The sequence below is a fragment of the Portunus trituberculatus genome, chromosome 9 (assembly GCF_017591435.1).
Source record: "Portunus trituberculatus isolate SZX2019 chromosome 9, ASM1759143v1, whole genome shotgun sequence".
NCBI lineage: Eukaryota > Metazoa > Arthropoda > Malacostraca > Decapoda > Portunidae > Portunus > Portunus trituberculatus.
In genome coordinates this window covers 6,092,403-6,102,500 of record NC_059263.1, presented here as the reverse complement: position 1 = coordinate 6,102,500, position 10,098 = coordinate 6,092,403, and the positions used below count along the sequence as shown (strand labels likewise).

The 10,098-nt window shown below is 39.5% G+C and overlaps 1 protein-coding gene and 1 long non-coding RNA gene across 7 annotated transcripts in view; both read left to right on the top strand.

Moving 5' to 3' along the window:
• The window catches only part of LOC123501256 (cell death protein 3-like), a 15,982-nt gene extending 6,020 nt beyond the window's left edge, over positions 1 to 9,962 (top strand). For 4 of the 6 annotated variants that reach the window (XM_045249993.1, XM_045249996.1, XM_045249994.1 and 1 more), the window contains exons 7-12: positions 464 to 639; positions 987 to 1,096; positions 1,509 to 1,624; positions 6,261 to 6,644; positions 6,729 to 7,062; positions 7,212 to 9,962. In XM_045249993.1, coding sequence (XP_045105928.1) covers positions 464 to 639; positions 987 to 1,096; positions 1,509 to 1,624; positions 6,261 to 6,644; positions 6,729 to 7,062; positions 7,212 to 7,331 — 1,240 coding nt within the window. In that variant the 3' untranslated portion in view covers positions 7,332 to 9,962. The remainder of the gene's footprint in view (positions 1 to 463; positions 640 to 986; positions 1,097 to 1,508; positions 1,625 to 6,260; positions 6,645 to 6,728; positions 7,063 to 7,211) is intronic. The other 2 variants (XM_045249997.1, XM_045249999.1) reach the window with 1 other exon arrangement.
• LOC123501258 lies at positions 1,639 to 2,851 on the top strand. Its single transcript, XR_006673597.1, has 2 exons — positions 1,639 to 1,738; positions 2,780 to 2,851. It is a non-coding gene; the product is annotated as an uncharacterized LOC123501258 (long non-coding RNA).
• Positions 9,963 to 10,098: the final 136 nt, after the last annotated feature.

Here is a 10,098-nt window from a genome sequence, read left to right as displayed (position 1 = left end):
GATAGGAAAATATTTTGTGAGGAGGTAAGAGGATGCAAAATGGATACTGTAGAAAGAAGTATATACTAGAACACAGAATTGGTGAATGTTGATTTAGAAAATTATTGTTGAAAAGAAATTACGTATTTGTTTTAACTCTTACTACATACGTACAGCATTTAAATCATGGAGAGAGAGAGAGAGAGAGAGGACATAGAGCAAATTTTGTTCCCTTCCCCTCACTGTCTGCAAAGAACAATCATCTCTGGTATCTTCTAAAAATAACTGCTATAATTTTCTACTCAGCTAAGTTCTTCAAGGAATGGGTTATTTATTAGTATGGGCCATTGATGTTTGATTTAGATGGTGAAGCACAACTCTGCCAGCTTAAGATGATATTTGTGATTGGTGTATTTTGTGCAGGTGTGTCAAGTGTTTTGCTGTAGTCAGTATACAGTGCACTCATCCACTTTCTATCTCCCAGGGGTAGAGGGCCAGACATTGGGGTGGATGCTGCTCGTGTAGTTCATATGAAGAGCAAGACCGTGGGCAAAAGCAATGGCCTTGAAGTGGAGACTGATTCAAGCACCTTTGGGAGCACTGTGCCAGAGCGAGACCCAACCTACACTGACATGTACATTGTTTACTCTACTGTTGGAGGTGAGGACTTGGCACATCTCGTATTCTCTCTCTAGACTCTTCATCTCTGCCTGCTTTTATCTACACATTCCTTCTTTTGTCCTCTGTTCCTCTTTCCCTCTTATATGATCTACTGTTAGTCTCTATTGCTGTCCCCAAACCTCCAGAAGTTTGTTGCTAATGCTCCCTCACACACAAAGATATATGGATGTTTATATGAGAACAGGGGCAGATTGAAACAGTTGAATATATGATTAGTAAAAGGATAAGATCAGGCTAAAATGATGAAATTACTGCAGGATAATAAATACACAGTAATGCATCCATGGTCTTACATCTTTTGTTTCTCTCCGTCTCTCTGTCCTCAGGTTTTGTATCCTTCCGCCACCCTGAGAGTGGATCGTGGCTGGTAGAGGCAATTTGTAAGGTGTTCATGAAAGATGCTTGTGATACAGAACTGGAACACCTCATGAAGAAGGTATTATTCTCTCTCTCTCTCTCTCTCTCTCTCTCTCTCTCTCTCTCTCTCTCTCTCTCTCTCTCTCTCTCTTGAAAGTTATATTCTTATTGATCTCATCTCTTATCCATTGTAAATTTTCTGTTTGTTTAAGTAATTTTAAGTATAATTTTTCTTCATATTACATTGCTTGAATTTCCTCCATCAGTAGTTCTGGGTTGCTCTTGTTTCTCTGTTTGATTTGCCTTGGTGAACATCAGAACTTAGGAAAATGAAGGAAGCTGTAGGAGACTGTCAAGCCCAAATGTGGCAGTCCCTGTATGAACAAAGCTACTTAATTCCATCTATCATCCTCATCTATAAATTTGTCTTATCTTTTTGCCACATTTCTGACTGCCTCACCTTAGACTCCAATCTGTCCATGTCTCAACAGGTATCAAGGGAAGTCCGAGCCAACTTCAGCACTGAAGGGAACAAACAGGCCTGCGAGTTTGTCCAGAGAGCGTTTGACCAACACTTCTTCTTCAACCCGAAGCCACTTGCACTTCTGTAGGCATTATACATATTACTCTCTCTCTCTCTCTCTCTCTCTCTCTCTCTCTCTCTCTCTCTCTCTCATGTGTTGTTGCTTGCAGTGAAAGATGGCTTGGACAGTGTGCTGGTGTGAGTTCCATTTCTTGGGTTTATGAGTCTCCTACACACATATTCTCTCAGAAATGTTCCTTTGGAGTGCTATTCCTGGTCTGTGTCTCAGTTGTGTTTTTGAGATGTGCTCACTGAGATATAGTCATGGACAGAAAATGATCAAAATGACACTAATTTTCACTGTGCTTAGTGTTTTCTTTTTGTCATGAGTGTTCAGATCTGCTCATCTAAGTTTCTGTAAGGGGATTGCCAGCTGATTTCAGAATCAATAATGAAAAACGAAATTCAGATAATTGCAGAATCAGATCATTATTGGTCATGGCTGTGCATCACAATGAGAGCAAATGGCTCACTGAAAACAATTTTAATTCTTTAATTAACAGTTAACTTATGTTTGGTAACCAATTGTAAGGACATTATCATTATAATGATGGCCAAACCCAAAGGAATCACTTCTTATGCACCAAGTTTTCCAGATCTTATGGTTTCTCATATCCTTGCTTGCCAATAACATGCCTTACTAACTCTAATAATTCAGTATGCTTATATGCTGTAAATGTGTGTGTGTGTACATACAAAGAAGCACTAGGCATAAGTTATCCCTAGACTTAGATTTAGATGTAACTCAGTGTGTGGCAGCCTGGGATGACAAAGTGCTTGACTGAGGGCAGTTGAAAGTTACTTGTTATGATTAAACCATAGAGGCAGCTAAAGATATTGACTAGCCAACCATTGCTTGTACATGTAGTCTTAAGCCTTTCAGCACTGTCTGTTGTGAAACACTAAGAGTGCACTCCCAAGTGTTTTGCTGCCTTACCTTGATTATTTTCAACAGGCTTTAGTGCTTTTGTGTTTCTATTGAAAGTTCAACAAGAATTCTGCATCATCATTGAGAAAGACACAGATGAGAAGCCATTTAATTATGTTTGTGATCTTTTAACATATTCCTCATGAGAGAGAACGAGCAGTAAACAATATGTTTATCCTTAAGGTACTGATTTGGGTAACTCAGACACAGAATATTAACTCACTCATGTCTCTTTCTTGCATGCTATCCAGGATTGAGTCAGGTAAGACATCTGAGATCAGTGAACAGGCCAGTCAGATGTTGCTTGACCTCAACATGCATGAGATGCTTGCCTAAAAATGACTGAGAGGTGAGAGTCATGCAGTGCCTCTCTCCTCACCAGTTACCCTCCACTTCCCCCATCCATTCATCCACCCACCACCCCATTCATCCACATCGTGTCACTGCCAGCACAACACGGCGATGTCTTTCATGCCACCAGCTGCACAACAAAGGTGGCTGTAACTCAAGTCTTTCACTGAAGTACAATGGTGGGATGTAAGCAAGGCAGAGTGAGCAGTAGTTAGACAGTGAATGAGTGAGATGAGATGAGATGAAAGAGAGAATGTTTTAAAGAAAGAGGTTGACCATGAGTGGGAAAGATAATGAAACAATTTAAACATGCTGCCTTTTTTGGAGTTATGAATGAGTGTGTAATGTATGGTTTTTCAATATTCTTGATTACATGATGTTTTGGTGGTGTGATTGATGTTTGTGGTGCATGCCAGGTGCAAGGAATATTGTGTAAATGTGTGAGGTGAGTGACGCTAGTGTCTGAGTACAATATGTAGGTGTGTGTTTGCAATATGCTGCTTCACTGATATGGTGTATTTATAAACAGTGAAAATTATCTGAATTGAACATAAACAACTGATTTTACATAACTAATTTAAAGTCTGCAGTGAAAATGTTTTTGGAAGACATGCTTGTATGTCTTAAGGCATGAAGTGTGTGTGTCCACTTGATGATGAAGGTGGTGGGCTGATGTGTCCAGCCCTTCTCTGCTACAAGCAAGTGTATAAGTGTTAGATTTTGAGTGTGAATGTTTAGTCTAGAAAAGATGTGTATAAGTTAAACTGTCTTGCATACTAAGTCATTTGTCTTAATATTAAGATGTTAAATTGCCATTTGAAAGCAAAAGTTTGTTAGTGTATTTCACATTTCTTAAGTATCATACGAGGTCAGTGATGACAGACACGGAATGTGTAGCACAAGATTGGTTACTCTATTAGAGGTTTTGGCCTCATGGACTAAATATATGATTTTGCTCTAAAGAGTATCCAAGGCAAAAAAAAAATTAAAAATCAAACAATTATGGTGTAATTAAATTTGTATTAAAGAAAAGACAATAATCTCTGTTTACTGCACATACACATTTGTTGTATTATGCAACTTTATTCCATTTTTGCTCATGACTGTGGAGAATATTAGATGGGGTGTAGAATATGTATGTAATACACACACACACACACACACACACACACACACACACACACACACACACACACACACACACACCGTAGTGTAGTGGTTAGCACGCTCGACTCACAATCGAGAGGGCCGGGTTCGAGTCCCGGTAAGCGGCGAGGCAAATGGGCAAGCCTCTTAATGTGTGGCCCCTGTTCACCTAGCAGTAAATAGGTACGGGATGTAACTCGAGGAGTTGTGGCCTCGCTTTCCCGGTGTGTGTTGTGTGTTGATGTGGTGTCAGTCCTACCCGAAGAACGGTCTATGAGTTCTGAGCTTGCTCTGTAATGGGGAAGACTGGCTGGGTGACCAGCAGACAACCGAAGTGAGGTGAATTACACGACGCACTCACACATAAAGCATAAAGCCCAGGCCCTGTAAAACTACAACTAGGTAAATACACACACACACACACACACACACACACACACACACACACACATATTTTCAGCAATAATCTCAAGAAATTTAGAATCCAATGACAGTGTCTTTCTTTCATCTGTGTTAATAATAAGTACATTTAGAAGATATATCACTAAGATGCAAATAACATTGATAAGGACTAAATATAAGCCTGTGAAATGTCTCTTGTCATCAGCTTTATCTCATTTCATCAGTATTATTACTGGCGGGTTTACAGTTCCCATTACAGTCCAAGTTTAATATCTGATGGTGCCACTCTGTAGAAACAACATCAGTCAGTCTTGTGGGTTGTAGACAGATGTGCTCAAGTAGATAGTCACTTGTGGATTTGCTTACTCCCCTTTGTAAGTTTGTACATGAGTGATGCAGAAATCTTTGATTGCCTTACTAACACTGCACTACTTTCTTTTGTGCAAGAGTTTTTTCAGCATTAGGCCAATGCTTTTGATGAATGTTTGTAAGAAGGTATTGATGTACTCTGGGCCAGGGTGTGGTTGCTCATGCTTACATACTTGCATATTCCAAGCTTGTATACATAGCTTGCATATATTGGAGTCCCCATCATGTGTTTGTGTGTGTGTCTAGTAATAATGAGCATCAGCTCAGAGTGCTACTTCATGTAAGACAGCAAATCGGGGAATCTTTTCTTGCTCTGCTTTCTGAATTCATTAATTCATGAAGGAATTCCAATGTATTTCTCCTTCCAGTGCATGTGATTGCTGATTGCATGGAGGAAAAATTCATTTGATTAGTTATTTCAAGGTGGAGGAACTCATTCATGAACTTCATTATTGACATTATGTATTAGTCAGTATAGGAGATACACAAGCCTTCCACATTTTGCTGAGTGTGTGGAACCACGGCTGCTGGGTGACTAACTAATCAGTGCTACATCTTTGTAATATGTTACTAACCAGTCATTATAGTAGAGGTCCTGTGTGTTTTGGTGGCAGTAGCCGTTTAGTTTTTACTAACATACATTTTCTATGTTTGTAATTATTGCTAATAAATACTACTTGTAATTAATCAGTATTTCATTTTATTGCATCTGCTTTAAAATGGGCTTTCTTTAAGGACTGAGCCTTTTGTTGCTTTGATTGATTGGATTGCACATTTAAATCACTTAATACATGACCTTATCTCTGGTTTTCAGGTTCTATGGACTTGTACCATGGTGGTATTATGGATTTAGAGGGCCTTGGTGGTGCATGGATGGATTGGGTCGGTACTGTCTGACTGATAACTTGCCTCTTTCTTCAGTGCCTTGGATTTTGTTAATCTTTAGGCCACTTCCTCATTGTGTTAGTGGTGGTATGGCTTTGATGAAAATAATGTGTAACAAGAGAATTTCCTTCAATAAGCATGCTAGAGCTGTAATGAAATGTTGCTCTGGAATATGAATTAATTTCCACTATCTTGTTCTGTATTGGAGTTCAGTTATGGGTTATTACATCTTGACTTTCTATATGCTGATCTCTTATTTCTGTTGTCACTTTTGCATAAATTTGACAGTAAAATCTTAATATTTCAATCCATTCATTGGCAGTCTTGGCAAGCTTAAAATCTTGTAAAATGACTTGTAACATTTAAAATTATGCCCAAGTAGAACCCTTCAACTTATGGCCTCAAGCTCCACCCCGCTAACACACATACATTCCACATTGTGCTAAGAAAATAAATTAATAAGAAAAATTAATGTAGTAGTCATCATGAAAGCACCACCTCAGAGTGACTTGACTTCTCTTGGAGGAGGAGAAGCAGGATTTCAGTATTGCCAAGCTCAGTGGTCTGGTGTCTTTTCAGATCCTCTCTTGACCTTAGTAGACTTGGTGAGACACTTCCTAGGCTCATGCCAGTCCACCGCAGGAGGATCCGCACCTCCTCCCCCTCAAGCAAGCTCAAGTCAGGTAATGCATGCATGGGTGCACGTAGGAGACACTTCAGTGGAGAGAACAGCACCTTGGAAAACCACCCTGACCAAGATGTGCTAGACAACTCACAGACTCCTGCCCTGCATCCCCGAGTCAAAAGCCTGAGCACCTCTTATCGAAGGAAGTCTGCTTCAGAAGTGCCCAATCAAAATCTGTTTCATGGCATGGTTCGTGGCCGCAGCTTCAGTGAGCTGAATTCAGAGAATTCACCAGAACATTCTGAAACTTCGGAGCTTGGGGCTACCAGCTGCTTTAGGTAGGGAGCCTGTGCATGATTAGTACACACACACACACACACACACACACACACTACTCCTCTTATGTTCTGTTATTCTTACAGTTTGGAAAAGTTGTCATCGTTGGAAGATCCTCATCAGCAGTGGAGGAATGCTGCCTTCCATGAAAGTGGGGCATGTGGAGGTGGCTCTGTGGAACTCCACCCTGACCTGATGGAGGAAGGCTCACCTCATGAGGCCCCCAAGGAGGGTTTCCCACTGATTCACTCTCAGTCAGCTTTGGAGGCCATTGGAGTCTCCGAGTTTGGTGGAATGACGGGGATTGGGCCAGAGGTGAGGGATGCCGAGGGGCTGCGGCCGTCCTTCAAGAGGCAGTTATCGGCACCCTCCAATAATGAGACTCTTCAAAAGGTGAATGATGTGCGCCGCTACCTGCAGGTAAGATGTGCTCTTGGCTTTGTTCTGCCCATACTGTTATCTGAATATGTAATGTTAAATAGTGTCAAATTTATCTTCTTTTCCTATTGTTATCATTGTTTTTACTCTATTATCTCGTGAGATTCATTTATTCCTTCCCTTTGGTATAGTTGAATGATTCTGACGAAGCCTTGCTCCACCCTCTGAAACGCATTGAGAGCTTCATCAACAAAAAGAAGAGAGAAGGAAAGCGCAGAAAGATGGGGGAGACCAACAGCCAAGAGTATTAATGTTGATAGTAATAGGGAGAAATCATTTGAAACTTTTCCTCCTTAAACATCCATTATATATTCTCGAATGTCAAGAAGATTTACTACAGAATATAACTTTCCAGGACTTCTTATGTTTGATGAGGCTATAGTTTTCTTGAGTGTCAGGAGATAGTGACAAGAAGTGTGCCTTAAGAAACCTAACTTGGTGCTCAATAGGTAAGTGGAACATAAGTCACGTAGTGACTCTCGCTGCTCAGGCTTACATGGGTGTAGGCAGAGCATCTTTTAATACATTTTATACAAATCAGATATCAAATGTAGGAGGGAACAAGTATTAGTTTTAGTTATTTGTTGATGTTTATACTTTTAACAGTTACCATATAATTTTCATAAATCTGTTTTTTTTATGCATGCTAGCCACAGTAATGTTGTTCCAATTATGAGATCTTCATGGCATTTTCAACTTCCCTTTCATGTGATGACTCATCCCAGTTTGTGGACTGCTACAAGCCTTTCAGGTTTAAATTGAATTATACTTAGGACTTTAGGATGTAATTTTTATTGTAATTTATTTAATTCTACTTTGATTTTTATTACTATTTTCTTATTTGATCTTACTGATTGATGGGAAGAAAATTGCTGGCTCAAAGACTCACCGTCAGTAAATCATATATTGACATGATCTTGAGTATTCTATGTGATCTCTCATATTGAAAAGTACAAACAGTTGGCAGTTCACAGGTGCTTGTGTGACCAGAATGTTTTGAGTATTCTGCAACAGCTCAATGTATATAATTTTACCTTGTATTGGGGAAGGGAAAGTTTGAATCTCACTGGTAAACATTTATCTTCTTATGTTGAAAGGTCTCAGTGTATCTCATTTACTACACCTTGTGGAGATGTCAGTCTGGTATACAGGTAGATATGTAATGTTTAAAGGATTGAATATCATTGTTGTAACAAGAATGTGATCATATATTTTATAAAAATGAAAAGCAGAAATTAACATGGTAGTGAAAATCTATTTGTTGTAAGTGTCATTACAAAAACAGTGGTAATCTTGTGCAATAATATTAATTTTAGTAGTTCTCACTCTGCAGTTGGTATCGTAGCTTGGCTGATGATCTTTAGCCTCAGGTAGGAGGAAGAGCAATGTTTGTGTGACCAGTGAGGTGAGGTTTGATGTGTCAGCTGTCATGCAGGTTTTTAGTCATGCCAAGCCTATTTATCTTGCACGGAGTGGTGCAGTGATCTTTTAGTGATATAGATGGGATCATTAATCTCACTTGTGATTGATTTTATGCTTTTTCATAAATAATAGGACTGAATTCTGATTAGTGCAGTATATTTGAGAAACTTGTTAGTGCCAGTATTACCTTCATTATGCACAGAAACAGTGCTGCATACAGGATTACAGTAAGGCAGCAGAGCCCCTCAGTAGATCAGTTTTCATGATTCAGTAATAGCATTATACATTCTGTAGTGTGAGTAATGCAGGAACAATTAGTGGATCTAGTTTGCATCAGTATGCATGGTCTTGTTAGAGTAGAATAGTTAATGAAGGAGTAGTGAATGAACAAGAGGTGACCACATATACCTGGGTAATTTTCTGCTTGTCAGATGGGGATGTTTACATCATTCACTACACAGCAGACTGGTGACAGTTGTGATGCACCATGTCATAGCCACAAGTTTTCCTAAGAAAATGAAAGTTTTTGACCAAGCTGAGGTTAAGCTGTGCATCATTTGTCATGTAAGGACCCAGCAGCAAGTGTCAGTCATTAGAAACTGAGATGGTAAGAAGCTAAAGAGTTCCAATCCTTGGTTATCTGTCAATCTTGCCCAGATTTCATTTATTTTTATGATGTAATTTTGATCAAGTATTTATGGAAGTATCTTAAAGTAGCTAATGCACAGCCATGATAGCCTGGGGAAGACAGAAAGGCTTCGCCCACTCCTTCCCAGTGGTGGGCGGGGGGAGCACCCGGCCATGTGTGCTCTAAAGTAACCATACTCTGTGTACAATGTATGATTATTGATTTCTCACCATGACACTGCTGGAATAATCAACATCAGAATATTGTATGGAGAACCATGGCATTTGATATTACACACCATGACTACTGAAGGACATTATAAGCATATTTTTACCGGGTACTCCCCCTGCATTTGTCCTTTCTCTCCCTCTCTTTTTCACCTGCAGCCTTACTTCTTCCGTTAATGGCATCCAAGATTATCACCAACAATCACTTATGATACAAGCTAGTGGTCATCAGTTTGGTTAAATACATATATGTAGTAATCAGCTACTAGAAAGAAAGTTGTGGGCTCATTTACCATGTAGGAAAGGAAAGTGTACAGTGCATATTACATCAGGACTAGCTGGGTATAGGGAACAGACCAGCTTATCAGGAGTGTCTTCCGGCCCCATTCTCAAGGTGCCCTCTTGTACAAGTATTACTCATGGTAGTACATACATTGCTAATTTTATAATGTAAGTTTTGATATTTACAGTTTTCCTTTCGTAGTTTTGTAGGCAGATGTGTGTGATTGTTGTGGACAGCCTTAACCTGAGTGGGTAGGGTAGGCGGTAGATAGTCATCAGTACAATGTATGTATTAATTACTAATGAAGGTGCTTTTACCTAAACTGGGTTTTACTCTCCTTTAACCGTACTAAATATAGTATAAGATATTTGTGTTGTAAATCACAAATTAATAGAAAACTTACTGTCTCTCTCTCTCTCTCTCTCTCTCTCTCTCTCTCTCTCTCTCTCTCTCTCTCT